The sequence below is a fragment of the Seriola dumerili genome, unplaced genomic scaffold, assembly GCF_002260705.1.
Source record: "Seriola dumerili isolate Sdu_G_001 unplaced genomic scaffold, Sdu_1.0 BDQW01000242.1, whole genome shotgun sequence".
Lineage (NCBI taxonomy): Eukaryota > Metazoa > Chordata > Actinopteri > Carangiformes > Carangidae > Seriola > Seriola dumerili.
This window is the reverse complement of record NW_019174497.1, coordinates 4,635,056-4,658,546: the sequence shown is the minus strand read 5'-3', so window position 1 is coordinate 4,658,546 and position 23,491 is coordinate 4,635,056. Positions and strand designations below refer to the sequence as shown.

The window sequence follows — 23,491 nt, the reverse complement described above, 5'->3', positions numbered from 1 at the left end:
ATCAAATGACGAAGACCATTTTGTGGCAGGCCTACAGTGAAGGGAAGGATTACCACTGACAACATATTGGTTTTAAGAAAAGTTAAGAATAAGTAAGAAGTAAAACTGCTTGACTTTGCAGATAATATTATTTGTTACACTGCATCAGCGGTGGGGGTCTGTACTGGATGATACTACTGTACGATTATCATTAACTGTGATTAATGAGTGTGTTATGTGAATGAAGGCCCACGTTCTTCAGAGCATGGGTCAGCGCCCACTGCTGCGCTGCACCTTGCCCAGAAGGTCGTCGTCACTCCGGGATTACGCACCTTTGACCTCGGGCACTGACAAACAGTAAGCTGCTCACTCAGATGCCAGTGCGACCAAATCCACCAGCAGCAACCGGTTTGTCACATGACTAGCGTGCAGCACTGCCCCTCTCTCTCTGTGTGTGTGTGTGTGTGGCTTTCATTTCCGTGTTCACCGCGGGAGCGCTGAGCTGCTGAATGAGTCTCCACGGCCGCTGTGTGTCTACCTTTCACGCCGCGAAACTGCGTCGCCGTGCGGGGATCTGTCGGGCGGGGGGAGACTCACGCAATCGCATCGCCTGGACCCTCGCTGCAGCAGGACCATGCTCACGCGGGTGAAATCGGCGGTGGCCAATTTTATGGGAGGTATGATGGCTGGTGGCTCCAACGGAGACCATCCCGGCGGCTCGGATCTGCCGCTGAAATTCCCGTACAGTAGACCGGAGTTCCTGGGACTCTCGCCGGACGAGATCGAGTGCTCGGCGGATCACATTGCCAGACCGATCCTCATACTGAAGGAGACCAAGCGGCTGCCGTGGTCCACCGGCTACGCAGAGTGAGTAACCTGTACGCGTCCATCTTTTCTCGCACAGCCACGCACAGCATCCTCAAGAAGTGGACCACTGAGATCACTCAGCAGGGCGTAAACACAAACACCAGCCGCTCCTCTTATGTTGTATTATTATTACATTCACGTGTAGCCTATATTAAATTAATATGAAGCAAAGGCGGAGCAGCTGGCCTTTCCCCATATATTCCCTCAGTATGACAGGCTACCACACAATATAAACACCACAGTTTCCTATGTACAACAGACTATAATCTAGTCTCCATGGCTATATAGGAAGACATTATTATTGTGATACCATAGCAGATGCAAAGAAACCTACTGAAAGCTTTCAGCTGGTGTAGATTCATTATAAGATAAGAGGTCATAATGGGTTTTTTTTATATGCTGCTTCCTCAGATTAGGTTTTCTTTTAAATAGATGTAATATGCTTTATTGGCATTTACCCATAAGGCCATGCTGGAACGCTGGAACTGGAATTCGTCTCCAGATTTCCCACCTTACCTGTTACCTGTGTGCATAGTCTTAATATTGATCATTTTTTTTTGTCCCTGTAAAGCCAGTAAAACCTGATATTTAAGGATGTATTGAAAAGCAGGTTAGCTGTATATGTTCAGTCAGTGTTTTCCATGTCAGACACTGTCTTTCTCCTCCTGCTTAATAACCTACCTGAGACCAGAATTTGCAACCGGATCTCAGATCATCTGTTGTATTATTGATATCACATCGCATCAATCCATTTGGCTCCCTGCCTCTCCTCCTGCCAGCCATCTGTGTTGTATTTTAAATGGATGCATTATAAACAGCATTTAGTTCATTGTATTGACTCATGAAAAGCTAAGTTGTCACTTATAAGCCGTGCTGTTGGTACGGGGAGTGCAGCTGCCAAAGAAAAAGAAATGGCAGAACGTGAGAAAATGCAGATGTGGTGAGATAGTTTGACTATTTTCTAACAGCGACAAACAGCAGAGGTGAGTATGGAAGTATGGAGTACTTAATTTGCATGCATGTATAAGAGCAGCCTGCACAACACAAACAAACCAGTTTGCCTTTCATTACATGTAGCTTACACAACCTTAGACGGTACACAACTCCAAAACATGACAAAGCCTTGTTCTCATCATTGTGTCTCGCCTGAGACCACAGAGTCACAATCACTTCTACTCATACAGACCCACATAAAGTATCTGGGCGGTTACTGAGGCTGTCTCGTAGCTATAGAGGTCACAGTTCAGTCCTTGAGGCAGCCCTAGCTGCACAGTGTGTGTGACACGGCAGTGCCCTGAATTCATAAATTCACAAATGAGAGTTAGGTTGTTCTCTGTTTTTTCCCCTTGACATAAAGTCTTGTCTTCATGCTGTTGATAGGCCTTTATGACAGAACGCCTGTTTCTGACTGTTGAACCGATGATGCTGGATGTTCAGTATGAGCGCTGTGTGCAGAAACGCTCCTTATCTTTTTGCATCTTAAAATTCAGCTTTAGCCGTTCTGCTGTCAACAAAATTTACATGTGCAAACATTTATCATCTGAAGTCAGCCAGGGGTGTCTGCAAACATGACAGCTGACCAGTCCAGTGTCACTCCCTCAGGCAGTTGTTTCTTTGTTAGCGAGAAATAAACAGGACAGAGTAACACTTTAGCACCACAGACATTAGGGTTGAAAATAACAATAATTTGGTTTTATCCATAAAATGTCACAGAATAGCGGGAAATGAGCAGCACAGCAAGCGCTGTCTTCAGATTGCTAGGCCAACAGTCTAAAACTGAAAGATTGTCAGTTAAGAGCAGCAAATCCTCACATTTCAGAAGCTGAAACCACCGAATATATTCAGTACTGAATATGGTTGTCAGTTAATTTTCAGATGATCAGCTAATTGATTCATTTGCTATTTCAGGCATAAAGAGATCTATATGGTGTCAGCTTTTTATAGACAGAAGAAATCCTTTTGAAATTGATCAATTTTCATACACACCCTCCTCTATGCTTCCTCATGCTAATCTGCCATGGAGAGTTTTTAATCTGAAGATGGAAAAGAAAGGAGGATAATTCGCCTCACCCACTCATGTATGTTCTAAAGTGGGTTGTATTTAATTTAAAAAGATAATCCTGATTTTCTTTTTCTTGCTAAAAAATCATGTTCATCATTATTTATCACATTTATTGTTATTTTATGAATTGATGAGGTTTTTTTTTCTCAAAATCAACATATTTTAAACAGGATGCATAATTCTACAGGATCAGCCTCACTTCATGAATAGATGTGATTCTGCTGCTTGTGTGTGTGTGTGTGTGTGTGTGTGTGTGTGTGTGTGTGTGTGTGTGTGTGTGTGTGTGTGTGCGCGCGCGTGTGCATGCATGTACCAGCTTGGCGCAGCATCAGCCAGGACTCAGCCATACTGGGGATTTGTCAACAGCTGGTTGACCAGCAGGCTTTGTTGTTGTGAAATCTCACTGGCTGCGGTGAAGACCTGAACCCGTAGGAGATGATGTGATCCATACAGATCCAGTCAGGAGGGTTAACAGGGTCAGATACCAATGGATCACTCTGAAAGAAAACTGATAGATACTTGTAGTGCGTCTGAAGATTTATCAGCTGGCATTGTGAGGTGCTCTTTTTGCCTGATGCTATTATAAAGTTATTGCTTTTTAAATGTTCTACATATATAGTAGATGTAACAGCAATGTCTTGCTAACAGGAATACTATAATAGATTCTTTAATTTACTTCTTTGTGCTGAAGAAAACATGAAGGGAAACAATCAGTTGAACACATTTTAGGTTCGTGTATGCTCAACAACAGTGACACCTCAACAACTAATGTTCGGATTGTGCAGAAATTCATGGTCTCCAGACAATGAAAACTATACTGACTTTGGTGATCCTCTGACTTTTCCGCCAGTGCAACCATAAGGTTGAAATTTTTGATCTTTAATGAAATATTTCAACAACTATTGGACGGAAAGAATTTGGTGCAGATGTTCATGGTGCCCAGAGGATAAACACTGATGACCTTGGTGATCTCCTGATTTTTCCTCTAGCGCATTCAGTCAAACTTTTAAGTGTCTTTAAGCGCGGGAGCGTAAACATTATAGCAGAGCCACCGCCATTGCTATAGACATAGCTGATATAACAGCATTTATGACTAGCTAACAGTAATACAAAACAGATGCTTTGATTTGCATCTTTATATTGAAGGAAACATGATTCGAAGGGAATCTCTAAATTGGATTAGTTTCAGTAAATATTACAATCGCACTTAGAACTGGGAAACAGTTACTTTTAGCGCTAATTAATCCACACTGTAAAACCTGTAAGATCCAGCAGGATGAACTGCACAGTACTTCTCTGTCTTGTGTTTCTCTCCCTCATCAATGAGCAGGCCTCTCTGAGCCTTTCAGCATCATCCAGGGTTATTGTGTTACTCTCACTGTAGCCCGGAAGAGCAGTTCTGCTTTATGAGGAGGATTCTGATGCACTGTCTCTCTGAGTGGGAGCACTGTCAGGTCCAGTGAGCATGATCATTTGAATGGATCAGTGAGTATTGCTCACTTGTGTCACCCTTTTCTTTCCTTGTGCAGCACACGCACAGGCCTCAATTTTGCAGACAGCCTACATTTAGCGCAGCTGTTCTCCCCAGCACCGAGCACTTTGGGTGCAGCGCTGTCATGTTGCATGTTGCTTGGTGGAGAAGTGATAAGGGAAACTTGCTCGTAATGTCGCCCTGAGTGATGTCAACACAGGTGTGCTCTCTCCTGGAAGTCTTTTCCGTTTTTGGAGGGGCTCACCCTGCTGTGACTAGGTCCATTCACAAAACCAAAAAATGCAAAGGCATATACACTCAGTGGCCACTTGATTATGCACAACTGTACAATTTTATGCAATTCAGTGCCATAAATTCAACCTTTTACGATTATGACATTTACAATCTTTGGTTCATGGTGACATTGTCGGTATTTATTACTGAGGTCGTAGTTAAAGGCGGAACAGTGAAGGCAGTACGGAATAAGGGACAGTGGGCTCCACCTAATGTGTAGCTTCAGTTTGGATTTTGCTGATGAGAACAAATCAAAGCAGGCAGTTTTCTGCATAAAACACAGTAGGCGGAGTAGCACAGTGGTGAAATGATTACACCAAAGCCAGTGCTTTTCTAAAGTGGCCTGTAGTGGAGTGGTCATTACGAACCCTTCATCAACATGAGAGATCCATCTTTGATGATGGAGTAGAAAAACTGGCTTCACCTTTCGTCCTCTCCTCCACTTTTTTTCCTCTTCTTCAAATCCTCCACCTTGCGTGTTGGCAGAGGAGAGTAGTTGTACTGTGAGGGCAAAGAATAAGTCGTGACAAAGCTTTCCCCACCGACCCAGAACCGACAACATCACCCCTGCAACCTCAGCAGCAGCCCGATCGATGCTTTAATCAATATGCGTGTCTGTAAGCTAAAGACTAGCACCGCCACTGCACACTGTATGTTTTGGCTGAAGGTCAGCAGACATGTATGTGTTAGAGCATGTCAGTGCAGGCAGAAAGTTGGAAAACTCTGTGTTAGAATCTGCGGTAAGGGATCACAGACAAGAAGATGGCAGCTTCAGGGTGTTTAACGGTGTGGAGTCAATTCAGGGCACGCACGTTCAAAGGATCTTTTGAAGATAAAAAGGTGCTGATAAAAGTTGTAAACTCTACAAACATGCCATAAATACCTTTGTTGTCCTTCTATTTTTATTGGAGGGGTTTTCTTCAGTCTTTTCCTTCCATTTTTAATACTCAATACACCATTGTAAAGGAGCCAAATGAAGTCAGTGTTACACTCAAACTCTGGAGTGGAAGCACATGAGCAGCTCCTCATACATACAAAGCCTCCCAGTGCTCAGTCACATGACGCAGCACATGTTCTTGTGTTTTTTTCTGCTACATCAACACGGCACGTCGCTCCGAGGCAGAAACAGTGTGGTGCCGTTTCGGTTCATCGCCATCTTTCTTCATTGTGTGGCTAAAACATGAGTCGCCATTGAACGAATTGCATCATGTACCACTACAATCAGTTTTTTAGTATCTTTAGTATCTTTATCATTATCTTAAATGATGTGTTTGTGGAAACTGAGATAAGCACAGGAGGAAGAGCACGCAGCCACAAAACATAGGAAACAAAGACAAAAACTGGGATATAAGAAGGATTATCTAATAATAGATTTTATATGCCATAAAGAAGTTATTAGCGACATTTCAAATTACCATTGTAAACATTAAGGAATATGTGTGAATGTACAATAAATACTAATAATATCAAAAATATGGCCACATTTATGTGTCAGCAGGGGTCATGTGTTGCATGTACAGACAGATTTAACATGTAAAAAAAAAAACTAACCTTAAAATGTGTTCATCTGGAAATGGGGTTGCTGGCATGGAGCTTTGAACAGGATTTGATTAAACACATAAAAGAGAATGGAAGCTGAGGGCTGCATGAAAATAGAAACTCAGTTATGGGCACTGCAGTGTTTCAATAGCCAACCTAACAAGCTATAATTACCTGTGCTTTGTGAGCAGTGTGTTTTGTAGTAGTCATAGCCTCCAGGTTCTTCCACAGCTTGGCATCGATTATGTGTGTTTTGGTTGTACAAGAAGATGGCAACAAAGAATAATCCACAACACAGCAAGGGTTCACTTTTCAAAATGGAGACCAGTATTACTCTCTAGTAAGTATTACTGAAGTATTGTTGTATACTGATCTGTACAACTATTTTATTACAGTTTAAGATGCTTATTATTTCTGCAAAATAACAAATTAATTGTATCATAGTACAATAATTAAGTATTATGGAAATATGTGAATGTATGATGTCAGTGCACCTAAAACCACCTGGAGGTTCCTGATAACATTGTTGGAGCAAAATTTCACCTCAAGTGTTACTGAGAAACTGAAAAATCCCCAAACCCAAAGAAGGAGCGCTGTAGATTACAGCTCTGACAGGGTAATTAAGGTCATGCCATTGTCTCAAATGAGAAAAAATGAGATGAGGTAAGTGAATGTGACAGCTCTGCTCTCGGATACTGCTCATGCCTCAGGGTGTGGACGGCTTTTCCTCTCATATCAGAGATGAAAGGCTGGAAAGCTCCACTGTTGTTAATCTTGTGATCTTCCAGGGTCAAATGAACGTCACTCCCTGCAGTGCTTCGGTCACAGACATGCATGATGGTGCATGAAGTTTGTGGCCTCTGTGGATCATATGAAGTTAGGGAAATGAGTTAGCCATTGACAAGATCTCACACACGTACACTGTAGACTTTATATTACTGCTGACCATTTTTTCAGAGCATACCGTCATTTCATGAGCACAGGAAGCGACTCAAACTATACTTAAGAGCAGGCAACTTTCTTAATGTACGACACTAACAAATTTGACTGGTTTGACTTTCTGACAACAAAGCATGTGAATGCAATGCTGATTCTGAAATGTCCATCACCCCACAGTAATAAAGTAATCAACAATTAATTAACTTAATTAATTAAATGTTTACTGTGATTAACTATCCATCTCAGGCAGGGTTCAGATCTCTCTAAGTTCATTTTAAAAGTGAACGGAAATCATCTAAGAACATTTAGTGTGCTGTGGAGAGTAGTCTGCAGTAATGTGCAATAAAAATGGCAAACTTGGTTTTAAATATGAACCATTTTTCAACTTAAAATAATGAGTCACATCAGAGTTAAAGATAAAACAGAACTGACCTTGTTAGAAATGAGTAATAGCTTAACCCTGAAAAACTATGTGGACGTAAGACTTGATTAACGGTGGCATTTTCATTGTCAGTGTCATGCACCACTATAATCGCCTTTTTAGTATAGTCTTTATCATTATCTTGAATAATCTGTTTGTGAAAACTGAGATAAGCACAGGAGGAAGAGCATACAGCCACAATCAAAGACAAATACAGTGGGATATAATAAGGATGATCCAGTAGTAGATGTTATAGGCCATAAAGAAATTATTAGCAACATTTCAAATTACAATTGTAAATATTCACTGTGTAAAATCGCATAGAAATACAAAGGAAGGATGTGTGAATGTACAACAAATACTAATAATATCAAAAAAATATGGCCATTGACAAGCAAAATAAGCAAACATCCTCATTCTGAAGCTTTTTCATCGTCTTCATCAGTGAATGGTGTGTGCACAGTTGGCATGGAGGAATGGGTAATGAAAACTGAGTCGTCTCCATTACGACTGAGATGACTCGAGATGTGGTTGAAAGCCAGAGAAAAAGGATACCGCTACAACTTATTGTTGTGTAAATATAAAAATTGTTATAAAACAAGAGTCGTCCCTATTTTTCCTTACATTTGCCTTCTGGAGAGAAAAAAAAAAAAACACAGGTGGAATTAATGACGTTAACGACGGGGCCCCTCCAGCAACTACTGCAGCGCAGCAATTATATAATGTTATTAGCAACACCTGTGTTTGACAGGTCAGAACGTCTGCTGTACAAGAAGTCTACTGAACTCCACATTTCCCCCCATCGCTTTGTTTGCACCCGTGCGGTTTGGGAGCCACTGACTTACAGTAAGAAGATGTATAACAAAAGAGATTTTCCAGGCTTTTAGTGTTAGTGCTTTTAAGCCACACATATGGTCCTGTAGTATTTGAGGTCATAGGGTGACAGTCCAGGTTTAATATCAAATATGTGTCATGTACATGTAGCCATATGATGTTTGCATTTTTCTGAGCTTTTACTGCATTTCTGCTTGTTTGCAAAGTGTTGATGTAGGGCTGCAGCTAACAGTTATTTACACTGTAAGTTAATGAGTTGATTAGTTTTCCAATTAATGGGGTAATTATTTGGTGAATAAGATAAGAATAAGAAATTATAAATTAAGAATTTATAATTCAAAGCAGGTGTGTGGTGATATACTGGGATTAATGATAATAGTGATATTTAAAAAATGAAATATTGATACTGTGTTACACATTGGATAATATTGTGATGGCAGATGTTAGGCCTGGTGTATATTTTATTTCATTTTTATTTCATCTGGTTGCCTTTTCACTATCCATTAAGGGTAGTTGTTATTTTTCTACAGTTATGGTTACACAGTCTCCACCTCCCTACCATAGACTGTAGCTATAGAGACCAAAACCTTTTTTTGCACCAGGCTGTACACATGTTTATTTCCGCTCTAAAGTTGGACATTTTAACAAGGGAGTCTATGGGGATTGACTCACTTTTGGAGCCAGCCTCAAGTGGCCATTCAAAGAAGTGCTGTTTTTGTCACTTCTGTGTTGGCCTCATTTTTCAGCCCTGGAGGTTGCTGCTTGCTCCCTACACTCGTATTTGAGTCTAATTCATTCACCAAATAAGAGACAAGACACACAATAAACAAAGTTAAAGAATTTGACGGAGCATTGTTATTAGTTTTTGTGTTTGTTTGTATTCAAATTTTCTGTATTCCTTTGGCCAGCTATCATGACAGCTCAAAAATATTCAGTATTCATGTCACTGACAGTAACTTAAAACAAAGAAACACGGCAAATCTGAGAAACAGGAGACAGTAAATGTTTGACCAATGACTTCAATAAGAAATAGATTGTATAAATTGTAATTGATTTTCTCAGTTAATCAACTTCTTAGCACTATTCTGATACAAAGTGAGCCTCATGCCATGCCTCATGTACTTCATAGCTGCTGTAGCTGTGTGGGAAAATTAAACAAGTCTTATTGACACTCTACAGGGAGCCTTTACTAGTTTTTAGGATGGTGATGGTGAATAGCACATTGTGTAAGACAGCAATTAAAATCAATCTTCCTGAGTGAAGGTCTGCCCAGCGAGTATCAGTTTTACGACCCACAGTGTTTTCTTAGCTGGAGACGGAGGGTCTCTGCTCTGCATGTTCATCCCCGTGACCAATTAGGATTATTTATATAGGATCCTCCATAGGGAAACAGTCTTGGCTGCCTCTCACATCGCAGATGATTGAGAGTAGCTTGACTTGATGTATATGTTAATGTATTTAAGCACGTTAAGAAATTTCAAATGATGTTTTTGTATCACGTGTTGACAGAAGAAGCAGACAAGTAAAAAGTGACAGGATTTCCACAAAAAATAGATATTTATATTTCACATTTTGTTCCTGCAGGTCCCTTGCTTATTTAACCTTTTGTGCTCTAATTTCATAAACTACAACAGTATATTTGCACAGCTTTAATAGGACCACTGTAGACCTAACATCTCCTACGGTGTGGCTAAATTAAGAATGCCTGGAGTATTGTTAAGCAGCGGGTGCTTGTCCCTGACTACAGCCGCTCTCAGCAACAGCAGCAGCAGCAGCAGCAGCAGCAGTACACCATTTGCCAGGTGTTGTATAATGCAGTATTTATGTGTCTTCCTGTCCTCTGCCCTACATGCGTGGGACTCAAATTGAAATGTGTATTTAAAGTTTGTGTATCGGCTGACTTTAATTCACCTTATCTCAGTGTGTTTATTGTAGAAAACTGCCGTCATGCAGGCAAACCCTTAAACAGAAGTTTGGTTTTATAGTCCTAAGAACATCACATGGATGAAAGGTCATCCTCTAGCCCCCCCCGTATCTGCTGAATCAACAGCCATGTGTCCGGTAGATGCGTTGAGCAAGAGTCCCTTAGATTACCTGCATCAGTGTATCATCCTCCAACATTCGGGAGATTAGTATCTTCATAAAAAATAAATGCACGGCTGAAAAGTTAAATCAAAGACACAGCTGTTACTAAACTGGTTTCCCGTTTAGAGGGGCGTACTTGACGTGATGTGAGTGAAGATGACAACTGATGTCTTGGAAATAGTTCATCCCTCAGGCTTTGTTCTGAGTTTTTTTTTTTTATTTTATATATTAAATTAAATTAAACTAAATTCTGCATCAAAGTATTATTTTCTATTTTATTATAGGATTGAATTATGATTATATACTGCACATATATTTTGGATAACACTATATACTTTCATATAATGTATATTGTATTTCATAATTATAGTTGTACACTTCCGTATATCATGAATAGTCCACACATCATGCTTGCCGTAGTTGTTTTAGCCATTGGGTTTTGTAATGTCATTGCTCCAGATTCTCCAATGTCTTGTTTTATCTTTACTTTATTCATTCAGATTGTTTTTATTATCTCTTTGTCTCTTATCTTAGATGTCCTGTTAAGATAAAGCTTAAAGCCCCTTTTCTGTGTCCTGTTATCTCTGTTTAGAGTGATCAATGCAGGAAAGAGCACGTTAAACGAAGACCAGGCCTGCTGTGAAGTGCTGGTGGTCAAAAGGAGACCTGCAGGAAGCTGCACACCCAACCGGACCCCCATGACCCGCAGGAGGTCCTCCCTGCCGAATGGAGAGGGCCTGGGCCTCCGGGAGAACCTGGTGAGTCAAACTGATCAGGAAATATTCAACGTTTCCAACATATACCACCAAGTCATGTTGTTCTTTAAAGTCTTATATTTTTAGAGCAAAAATTTTAAATAAGAAAAAATACAAACTGAATGTTATGCTGCATCTTGAGAATTTAAAATAAAATGCTCTTTTCCTGGAGCAAGCAGCTGAGCCATCTTTTTGATAAAATGTTATCGCACTTGAATGTGGATGTAGTGGATGTAGTCCTTGAATGTCCCCCGGGGGCCTGTTGTTGGGACCCACTGTCCCTTGCCTTCATCCTGTCCCATCAGCAGTTTATTGGGACATACAGCGTCCTTTACACAGCACTGTGGCCTTCAGCTGCTCTTGACAGCCACTAACACTGGAAGGCAAATGTGAGTGCGTTCACTCACAGAAAGACACAAAGAGGATTTTTAAGTTAACCTTGTGTGCTTTTGCAAATACAGTATGACGTGTATAAAGGAAAACTACATCATTACGGGATGTAAAGTCACTGCCTTTATACGGCAGTGTACTACATTAATGCAGCATACCGGCGCACTTAATTCAGTCACTGACAGCATTTGCTCTGTCGCCTTTTAGCTACAAGGCTGAAAAAACAGCTAATCTACTGATATTTATCTCTTGTGTTTCACTTTATCTGTCTGATCTGACATGCAGTATTTCCTCATTGAACAGTTCTTTTCAAAGTAATTTAATTTCCAAAGACGATGCATATCTATATAAAGTAACACTGCTGCTAAAAATTTCCTCTCAGCCCACCAGTACTTTACTCAGGCCCACCCAGAGCCTACAGGAAACTCATGCAAGTACCTCATGACTCACTACTGCAGTTATACTAGACCAATAAGAGTAGTGTAGAGCCTTTCTAGTGCTCTTAGCTTCCTTCCTAGGCTCATGTTGTAGAATCGGCATGCACTATATTTAGAAAACCAGAGCTGAAGTGTCTGCAGAAATATGTGAAAGCAACGATCTACACTCAGTGACCAGAAAAAATGCAGAAGTCAGCCCTCCCTTTTTCACTTTACATCTATGTCACGGCATAATGAGATGTATGCAACTCCAAGCAACTTCATGACTACATTGTATATGACTTCATCACTAAGAGTGGAGTTAAATCGCTATCTCACAGACTTTGAAAAAGCAGGACCACTGGTTCCAGGAGGGCGGAGGATCAGAGAGTTGCTGCACTTTTTGAAGGCGGCAAACTCAAAGGTGTGTGATGAATGAACCAGATCACAGGAGACTTTGTCTGAACATCATGTGGGAGGAGGCACTTTGTAGATGGACTCATGGGACAGTATCCAGGTCTGGATCAGACAGTTTTTCATGACGGGTCTGTTAAAACCTACAAATTGAAGCACTGATGCCAGAGGAAATATTAACATCATAGTGCAACAAGTTCATCCAGGAAGTGTATGTTTTGATCAGAAGATGTCATTGAACTGGCCGCTGCGGTTCCCTGAAAGCACCGATGGGATACATTTGAATACAGTTTCTGCAGAAAGGAGCTTTCACCCATTAACATTGCGAAATGTGAAGCACTAAAGCCTGCATGAGTCAGCTTCCTGTCTGAGTCATGATTTGTGGTTGGACTCATGGCTAAAGTTGGTCCAGTGTGCTATTAAAGTGGGTTTTTTTTGTATCCTTCTGGTCATTGACAGTATACATCAGCGGTTCCCAACCTTTTTGGCTTGTGGCGCTTTATGCAACATCTATTTATGACCTCCCACTACAGACTACAAACTGCATGAAAAAAGCAATGATTAAGTAAAAGAAATTTGTATAGTCAAAAGGTTTTTTCTCTTATTTTCCCCTGAGATTTCCAGTATCTTTGCACCCGTTGGTGGGTCCAAGCCCCCGGGTTGGGAACTACAGCTGTACATCATAGCACTGCAAAGGGAATGGATGCTTTGAATTGCCCTACATTCACACTTTTATAAGTCTGGATCAAGAGTCATTACATTTAATTGATTTGATAACAAAATATACTGTATCATGTGTGTCTTAAATTCATCATAAACTCAGCTCAACTCAAACAGTAATGGATGAGGCTGTTTTCCAGGTATTTCGTTAGAAAGCTTATTAGAACCTGGAATAATTAACCTGCTGAAATCAGCTTCTTGTAGAGAAACTGTTGAAGAAACTAATTCATATTGGAACCAAGGGAACAATAAATTATTTTCAGTGGACTGCTTCTTATCTGACCATCCACACACTGACTTATTGTGATTGTTACGGTGTGAATGTGGGGTCAAATAAAATGTTTTGATCACACCTTGTAGATGAAAATATTGACACAACTGACTAATGAAGCCGTGTTTGACTCTCACCCGTATCCAGGAAAGCTCTGAAGACCTAACCTTTCACTACTGGGCGTTGTTCGATGGCCACGCCGGCTCTGGGGCGGCTGTAATGGCTTCCCGCCTTCTCCATCACCACATTGCTCTGCACCTTCAGGAGGTGCTGGAGATCCTCTGCACTCCAAACCTGCTACCCCCCACATGCCTGGGTGAGGAACCCATCAATCACCACCTCACCCCGACGTCGCAACGCGCCCTTACCAGGGCTGCCTCTCTCCGTGGGGCCGCGGGGGCTCCGGGTTCACCCAGCACCCCGCCCACACGCTTCTTTACTGAGAAGAAAGTTTCACACGAGAGCCTGGTGATCGGAGCCATCGAGAATGCCTTCAAAGACATGGTAAGAGGCACGTTCTTGGTATGAAGTAGGAATATGAAAGTTTTTTTGTTTTTTTTTATTAAAAGGTCTTTGATGAACTTTCCAATAAAATGAAAATACTACGCACAATGTAAATCACAGAGCATGGTGCTACTAATCCTCTAGCACAAAGAAAAAGGGAATTCCACCTCAGACAAACTTAAAGACACTGTCCCTGATTCTGTTTCTGTATCCGCTTCTGCCCCCAAATCTGGTACTGGCCTCTCCGCTCAACTTTAATGTTCTATAAAAGTGAGCTGGAAGCAAATTTAGAGATTTGATGGCAAGTTTCAGTCCTTTATCAAAATCAGAAGGTGTATCTTTAAGCCTTTGGTTTTCTAATTATTCATATATTAAGGATCAACACATAATTATGGATGATAAATATTTATGTTGCACAAAATTGTGTTTATTTCTTTCAGTTAGGTTCTTAAGTTTGCATCTCTCTTGAGGAATATTAGATAGTTAAATCTTTATAGGCCTCTTAAACACTTTCGAATGAAACTATTTGAAAATCATTCTTGTTGAAAGGTTCACTGCTCATATCACACTGAGCCCATTAACTGTGATGAGGACTCACAAGTAGGTATTTCTACACACTTTATTAACAGGTCAAAAAGGTTGGAAACTTCTGCTTTAAGATGATATAGTATAGTACACCATCATTATTCTGTGGACTGTTGGCCTTTATGCCATGTCCGTCTGCCTTCAATATTGCTGTATTGCTGCTTCACTTAGTTATTTCCTATATTTCCCAGGTGAGTTATGTCCTTCACTATAAAAGGGTGTTGCTGAAAAAGAAAAACGCACATTTTTGCTGCCTGAAGTGACTAATTTATGTTAACTCCATGTTAAATCCAAATAGGTTTTTCTTTGCATACATTTTCCACTGACCTTATGCACACACACAACAGGACTAGTCATTTACTTCACATTTATCAGTAGCTGTGCACACAGATCATTCAGTATGCTCACTTAACATCCATTAAACTCTAATTGCTCTCTAAGTCAACTGATATTGACTCACTGCAATTAGAGGGTCAAACAAAATGCACATAGGCATCCCAGTTTTCTGCTATTGGTTAACAAAGATGAGCGTACACACATGAACCATTTTCCTGTTGAATTTGAGTACATGCATACACAGAACATGTATACACAGACACTCCATATGATGTTTTTTATACAATGCAATAAATAAAGTTTACTATTATTATTATTAATATTATTATTGTTACAAGACATGTCATGAGGGAAATAAGCAGTCAACACCATGACTGAGTATTTCCACCTAAGAACTGCAGTGAACCAATGACAGTCTCATAACAGATTCAGACAGCCAGGATTTCATACATCACAACCCAAAGGAACAGTACAGAGAGTGAGAGTTAGCATTAGCACAACCACTAACGTGTCAGCCACTGCCAGTTACAAGCTAACAAACAACATAAACAAATAAAAGACGCTAACCGCTCTGATACGTCTGCTAGTCTCTGATTCTGGTCACAACAGACTCCTCATCTGAGTCTGGGTCTGACTGAGGCTCAAACAAAGTCTCTCTGATGTTTCCTCTAACACAAACCATCTTGATACGCACTGCTCCTTCACCTGTCAACCAAGTGCAAGCAGCGGTGGTGGGCGGGGCATAAGGCCATGGTCCAAAAGCAGTCAGTATTTCACCACACATGATGACCATCTGACTGTTTAGTGACTGTTTATACAGCTATCGAGGCCAGCATCAGAGAAGCAGCGTTTGATACTCAAAAGTTTTAGGTATTTAGGTGTTTACTGTACTGCTGTAAGTTGATATGGACTCGTCTGGAGTGTCATTCTCTTCTGGCAGCTCAGAGAGATGAGTAGGTGTATTACCAGCTGGGCCAAGGTGACGTGGTGCGTGAGGTTGAGGTGTGATCACACACAATAAACTGTACGATTATTCAGTCGCAGTCAATAAACAGCCTCTCAGAGTCAAGAGAAATGATGTACTCTTCCCCTCTGGCTGCTGCAGGTCACACACACTTACCTGTGCTGCGAGCTGATGCAGGAGACTTAACTCATGCAGAGGCCAAGACATTGAGACCAGATCCAATCAAAACAGTGCGGGCCTGCCTGATAGGCTTTGAAGGGGACAGGTCAAAGGTCATTGGCCGCAGTTTCAACATCAGGGCTTTGATCAACAGTTTGTCCTGAGCTGGTCGTTACATTGGGAGATTAAAGTTGCTCTAATGAAAATAAATTGCTGATTTATTTTCTGTCAGTCGACTAATTGACTAGTTTCATCTGAGACAACATATGCACATGAATGCAAAATAAAAAACTAAAGCAGTATGGCAAATACAGAGGCCCCTATGCAATAAAATAAAAATAAGAAAATACATGAAAATATATTTACAAATAAATAAATAACATCTATTTAGTATCTATGTTGTCTTGCTGTTGTAAACCCCACCCATCTGGCTTTGCAAGGTTAAAACAGACGCTCTGAATTATATTCCAGTAATGCTTGACCAAAGTCAACACATCACCAATTTTTTCTAAAAGCTAACATCTGTTTTGTGGGTGAGATCACTCAGGGAGGTTAAATTAGATGTTTATGAAGGGCGGTGCAGATCAATCCCATTAGAAAACACCATTAATCCTGGTGCTTCCTTGTTTTAACCACTAGATGGCAGTGTGCAATTATCTATGTTTACCAAAGCTGTATAATATGATACCATGAATTGTTCCACAGAGTCATGAGGACTGTGTTTTTAATTACTTATGATAATAACAGAACTGCTGTTGGACAGTGTTGTACTTTCACACTAAGATTAGTTTAAACTATCATGGCAGCAATCAGCAGAAATCCAGTTTTTGAGAAGGGTCCAGATCATAGGATATTAAAATTATGTTCTACAGCTTACCTGCAGTACATATCATGACTTTACAGTGCAGTAGTTTCTCTTTCTTTTGCTGTCGTTTTCCTTCTCTATTCATCTTTTTCTTGTCAGAAACATATCTGCCCACGACTCCTAACAGTCAGCAAACATCTATGTCTCTCTCTGCCTCCCCTCTCTCCTCTCATGTGCCTCTCCAGCTCTTTATCCAGCTTTGAATCTGCACTTTTTCTACCTTGTGCGCCCTTTCTTTCTTAAAGGGTAATTGTACTGAAATCCACCTTTTCAAGCATTGCAGCTGAGGTCACAGTATCTTTCACTCTCATACATCTAATCCTACAGCTACAAAACTGTCTAATGGTGGTCTAAAGTTGTTCCTCAGAGAGCGATATTTTAAAGCATATTTCCAGCTGATTGTTAAGTGTTTTACTAATTTGTTTTTCCAGGTGGTTACAGCATTTTTTTTCTCACCTATGAGCTCTAATTACAACACCTACTTTCCTCCGCAGCTGTCATTTATTTTAATTTGAGTAATTGTTACAGAGAAATTAGATGCACTCTGCTTCAAATGATACACATTTCTGCTTGGAACAAAAAAAAACTGTCACTTCCACTTTTTCTGAGTGACTACCCAAAAGCCGATTTTGGCAGACTCTCACCCCTAAAAGCCCCCCTTATTTTTTAATGAAGCTCATTCTTTAAGAAAATGGGAAATGTCAGAGAGTCTTGGGAAGGTTTGTCGCTCTAAATCTCTGTCTCAGAAGTTCAACGAGCCTCTGTATCTTATCAGTGGTGATCCACCTTTAATTCTCCTCTGACACGACTCACTGCATTCCTATGAAAGTGACTGGGTTGTGTGGAGTTGCTGCTCAGGCCCGATAAACACTCAGGGATGTATAAACATAAAAAAAGTAACTCAGAATCTTATCACTCTGAGCTGTTTTTTGGGCCTGGACAGAAATAAGAGGGGATGAGATCTCTGGCCTCGTCTGACCCTCTGCAGTGCAATTTAGTTACATTTAGCCCGTGGGCTTGGTGCTGTGTGTGTGTGTGTGTGTGTGTGTGTGTGTGTGTGTGTGTGTGTGTGTGTGTGTGTGTGTAGTTTATGATGGTGATCAGGAATAGGAAACAGCCTGACTAGCCTATAAAGCTCAGTATCTGCCACATTATATGGTATGTAGTTTATCTGTACAAAAGCCAAAGTGTAACAACAGCAACCTCATCACTGTGTGGTTGCACAGTAAACAGAGGAGACTCAGGAAGTCGCTGCTCCCGGCCAAGAAACAGTCTTGCACAATACCCTGTCTAAAACTACAATGTGTCGTCTTTACATTTGTCCATTTTTTAAACAAACAAGACATAATGAATATCTGTGAGCTTTAGAGGTGCTGTTAGGAAGATGTTGTTCCTTCTAGACAAGGCCAAACTAACTGTTTCCCCATTTACAGTCTTGCTAATGCTAATTTAGCTAACTAGATGCTGGCTGTAGTTTCATATTTATCATCAAATCATAATAATGGTATTAAGTTCAACCTCCTCATTTAACTCTTTGCTAGAGAGCAAATAATATTTTGCTAAATATCAAACTATTCCTTTAATTAGTGATCTTTATAGGTGTTGGTGTGCTTATTTTTGAACAGTGGAAAGAGCCAGCTGGCTGTTTCCTCCTCCTTCCACTTATGCTAAGCTAAGCTAATCACCTGGCTTCAGCCGTGGCAGACGTGAGGTATCAATTTTCTCTCTCTCAGACAGAAAGCAAATAAGCAAGTTTCCCAAATTACACTAATCCATTTTCAGGTCACTGTTACTAAGTTTTTACCATGAGGTAGCCATGTTGTTAGGCAGTGGCCTTCAGGAAATGAATGTATCATTTCAACCTTTTTACACTCTAAGTGTATGTCTTGTGTTTTTTGTTGTGTGGTATGAGGAGTAGGCTAGTTGTCAGAACGTATGTTCTCATCAGTGTCTGTTTGTTGGTTTGGTGGTTTGTTTGTTTGTCAGCACGATTGCCCAAAAAGTAGTGAAAAGTGCTTTGCATCAAACTCGGCTGAGGGATGGCACATGGACCAGGGAGGAACACATTAAATTTTAGTGCTCATCTGGTTAAAGGGGTGGATCCAGAAATAGTTTTTATCACTTTAACATTGCAACATTGCATTTCTCAACATTTTCGTCTATTTCTCAGGAAATAATGTACGAATCTTGTGGTAAAATATCAGACGCATTAATGGTGTTGACATCTAGTCTTTGTACAGTGTGTTTGGCCTGCTGAGTGTAATTCTAGTTAATCATTCAATCAAGCCATTCTTTTTCTACATTTTCTCTCCCTGTACATCTTGGTCTACATTGGCGCCTGAACAAGTTGTCAGTCTATCACAGGTTAATAATTGAATATTGAATATAATATATGAATACTTAAAGTCTCAGAGGTATGGTGTGTGACTGCGTGTTGGCAGAGGCTTGTAGTTACAAATAGCTGATTTTTGAAAAGATTTTTTTTGAAAAGGTCCTTCTTACCCTCATAAACAACTTACAGTAAATGCCACTGCTTTTGCTAATTAGTTAAAAACGATTCATTCTGTTAATTACCTGTCTCACTGTCCTTCATCAGAGCTTTCCATCCTTTGCAAACCTCTGTTGCAGCCATCGCTGTTCTCAGAGTTCATTTTTCTGTTCCCGTGTTTGGATCTAGTAGCTTTAGGCTCTCATGAACCAGGTAACATCGTAGACAACTGAGAGAGTTTTCTTTTTTGGTCTATTCTGTAAGTCACCATGGAATACAGAGCTTTCATGACAAAACCATGTTAAATAGAATTGTTCATTTTCAAAGTATGAAGCGCCTACTGTGAGTTTTGCAACAAATAGGGTGTCCTTTAGGAAGTATCTAAAATTTTTATTTTTTTTGCATTTGTGTTTCATTGAGTCAGTCTCTTTCACTGTATTAAGATACAATTAATGCAGTTGTGTGGGTGTGTGCTGTGTGAAAGTTTTTGTGTATGTCTGAGCTGTATTTTAATGTCCTTGATTTTTTTTTCCTGAGCATATTCATTTGGATTTCAATGGAATTATAGTGTAATTTGATAAATTCTCCTTCTTCCTTGTTGCTAGAGTGGCAGATTTTTTTTTCTAAGGTGAACGACTACTTCATTTACAGTCAGTTTTTATTATAAAGGCTGATATGATTCGGGACTTCGGAAATTGGGAAATTCCTGATTTGTTAGTCTGACCTTGTGGTATTTCTTCGTCTTTAAAGGACACAAACACTTTAGTCTGAAGGAGTGCAGCAAGTGTGTTTGCATTGGCAGTTTAGTAGAATGAGATGTGTATGTTTGAGCGTCGCATGTCTCTGTCTCTCTCTGCCTGTTGTTAGATTCTTCCTGGTGGAAGCGGAGAGGAGAAAGGTGTAGATGTTTATGCAGGCATTTTCATTATTAAAGACTTTGCCTGCAGCGAGAGGTATTGGATACAGTGAGGATAAATATGTATGGCTCGCTATGGATTCATAATTCATTCAGTGTGAAGGACACATTTGTTCACCTCCCTCCCACTCAAGTCACACACACACACACACACACACACACACGTATCTGTCCTCTATACACCTTCATGCCCTCTCACTCCTGAGAAATGTGTTGCTTCTTCAAGCAGACAGTAGCAACACTGGTGTGTGTGTGTGTGTGTGTGTGTGTGTGTGTGTGTGTGTGTGTGTGTGTGTGTGTGTGTGTGTGTGTGTTTGGTAGAGTGGAAGGTTACAGAAACTTACACATGCATGTACACACAGACTTTCTAAAGTCAACACAAAGAGTACACAGACACACACACACATGCAATCAGATTCACACACACACCCATCTTTCATCCAGACACAAACACACACATATTGATGGACACAGTGCACACACACACACACACACACTACAGTCCACTGTTGTTCCCTGATCAGATATAAACACATATGTACACTTACGGTAAACACACACATATTTGCAGAGTTGTAACCAGATGGAGGTCGTCAGCAGCACAGCAGAAGGTGATGCGCTTTAGCTGGGGTGAACATCCATCCTGGGAAAACGTGTCAAGGCTGGACTCACTGCAGACATCTTCACCCAACATTTTTCATCCCACTCAGTCTGTTGATAGTGATGGAGGGATGTGAGGGAGGAACCCCGGGCGTCGTCCGTTCTCCTGGCCTCAGTTCTGCCATGAGAGGAGCTGTTAACGTCAGATAAGCACCAGCCAGCCAGAGAGAGAGAGAGAGAGAGCGAGAGCAAAGAAGGGTTAAACCAAGAGTGAGCAGCTTGGTTCAAATTTATGTTAGCGTTTTGATTAATTCACTGACAGGTTAATTATTCATCCAATTAATGAACTAATAGTGTGGGTTTTTTCAAATCATTCTTTTGGTTTAATTAGCACCAAATTAATCTGGGCTAATTAACTGGTGTAATAACCAGCAGTCCCTCCAAACTTTCTCTAATGTCCTTTTTGGTTTCCATTTTGTTTTATTGCTTCTTGACTTATGGCACTCTTGATAAATTAATCCATTATGTGGCTATAATTAATAATCATGCATCATGGCAGGTTTTAAATATGAAGGAAATGTTTTACTCAGCATTGGGCTTTAATGCTATGTGCCGCTGCGTAATAGGAAAAACTTTTTGAAGGCTGTGATGATTAGAAACATGATTATTTCCAGAGGATATGTGTGTGTGTGTATTGTGTGCTCTCATCAGAGGATTAATGTGTGTGTCTGTGTTTGTGTTCAGGATGTACAGATAGAAAAGGAGAAGGCAGTCTACAACATCTCAGGCGGCTGCACTGCTCTGGTGGTTGTTTATTTAGGTGGGAAGCTCTACGTTGGGAACGCAGGGGACAGCAGGTGAGATACACACTCATACATGCAAACCATACGTAACGCACAGGCCACGTGACGTTATTTTTTTTTTCCTTCTCTGTCGTGAAGTGCCCCGTCTTCTTCTTCGTCTTATCGTGTCCCGCAGCCAGCAGGAGCAACACTGTCCCTGCTTAAAGTAACAGAGATGTGTTTTGTCTGCTCCTCACCCTCAGAGCTATCATTATCCGGGCCAGGGAAGTCATCCCCATGTCAGCAGAGTTCACGCCAGAGTCAGAGAGACAGCGACTGCAGTTCCTGGTAAAGAAAAAAAAAAAAAAGAAACAACCTTTCTCAGCTCTTTTTTTTTTTTTTTTTTTTTGAGAGCACAGCTGTCAGATATTAGCAGAGCTGACCTCCCCTCCCGTTGAGACACTGGCTATGCTTAGCTCTGTCTCTCTTACACCGCCTGCTCTCTTTGCCAGCTTAATAGACTATGGAATTGTTTTTCCTATCCCCTGGGCTTGTCAATCTTATTCTTTTTCTGTGTTTTTTTTTTTTTTTTTTTTTTATATCAAAGGCCTACATGCAGCCCCACTTATTAGGGAACGAGTTTACACATCTGGAATTCCCGAGGAGAGTGCAGAGGAAAGAGGTCGGGAAGAGGATGCTGTACCGTGACTTCACCATGTCGGGATGGTGGGTTGATTGATTCATTGATTTATAGACTGATTTAACTATGAAATCATCACCTAATCTGAATATGCACAAACATGCTAACTGTGAGGATACCAATGTTTGATTTTTTAGATTTTTCTCATTTTGCTGCTTCAGTATGTGTGTCAGTGAGACAAGACGCAGCCAGTGAGACATATAGTTATTTCATGGGCTATTTTGCTTCCATGACATGTTTTCTCTCAGGCTAGTGGAAACAAAACAAAATACGTTTTACTTTTTATTTTACTGCAATTTGTCTATTTGAGTCTGTAGATGTGAATCACAATACTTCATCTTTAAAGGCCGATTTCTCAAAATCAGTTTCTTCTCATTTCAGTACACATACATTGTACACCAAACTTTCCAGTTTTACTTTTATACCAATATTCTGAAGGTTTTTACAGAGGCGGGTTGTTCATATATCATTCATCGCCATTCAACATTTTATTTCTAAAAGCATGTCGAAAATTGATTTTTTTTCAGTATTTTCTGATTTATGATGTGTGAGAAAAAGAGATCCTCTCTGTGAAAACCTTTGACTCTAACGTGTCGACAAAATGAAACATGAACTTTGAACCTGGCTTTATCTAATGTTCCTATTTCTGTCCTGGAAATTTATGCAAATTGGTGCATATTTAATTAGACAAGAGCTCATGTGCATATTTAAACATACAATTGCAGTAAACTTATTAAATAAATCTTCTTATTGTAAGAAGTAAGCTGGGGGAGTTTCATGGTGATATCTTTTAGTTACATTTTTACTCTATTCACCTGTAGTGTCTTGCTATGAAGTGTCTCCTCTGCCTTCATGCTACATTATTTAAAACAAAACACATTTGTTAAATACCATCTTCAGTTTTTTTTTTTCACATCTTCTAACTGATCTCGCATACAGTCAGATTCATTTATGTGCCCTCAGAGACAAATTACTTCGAGACATTATCTACATTTGAGTGATTTCCTATAATGCACCAAATATAAAAATGCTCCATAAAAGAAATTTCCATCACATTCAGTGTGTAACGGAATGGAGAAAAAAAAGTAATTCAAAGCTTTGCTGTCTAGGAGACCGTGACATTTCTGCTTCAGAG

General features: G+C 40.3%; 1 protein-coding gene across 1 annotated transcript in view; it reads left to right on the top strand.

The window, feature by feature from the left end:
* The first annotated feature begins 472 nt into the window (after nt 1–472).
* ppm1h (protein phosphatase, Mg2+/Mn2+ dependent 1H) overlaps nt 473–23,491 on the top strand; it is a 34,575-nt gene continuing 11,556 nt past the window's right edge. The window contains exons 1-6 of the mRNA XM_022756021.1: nt 473–846; nt 11,084–11,249; nt 13,605–13,961; nt 21,619–21,731; nt 21,920–22,004; nt 22,264–22,382. Coding sequence (XP_022611742.1) covers nt 614–846; nt 11,084–11,249; nt 13,605–13,961; nt 21,619–21,731; nt 21,920–22,004; nt 22,264–22,382 — 1,073 coding nt within the window. The 5' untranslated portion in view covers nt 473–613. The remainder of the gene's footprint in view (nt 847–11,083; nt 11,250–13,604; nt 13,962–21,618; nt 21,732–21,919; nt 22,005–22,263; nt 22,383–23,491) is intronic.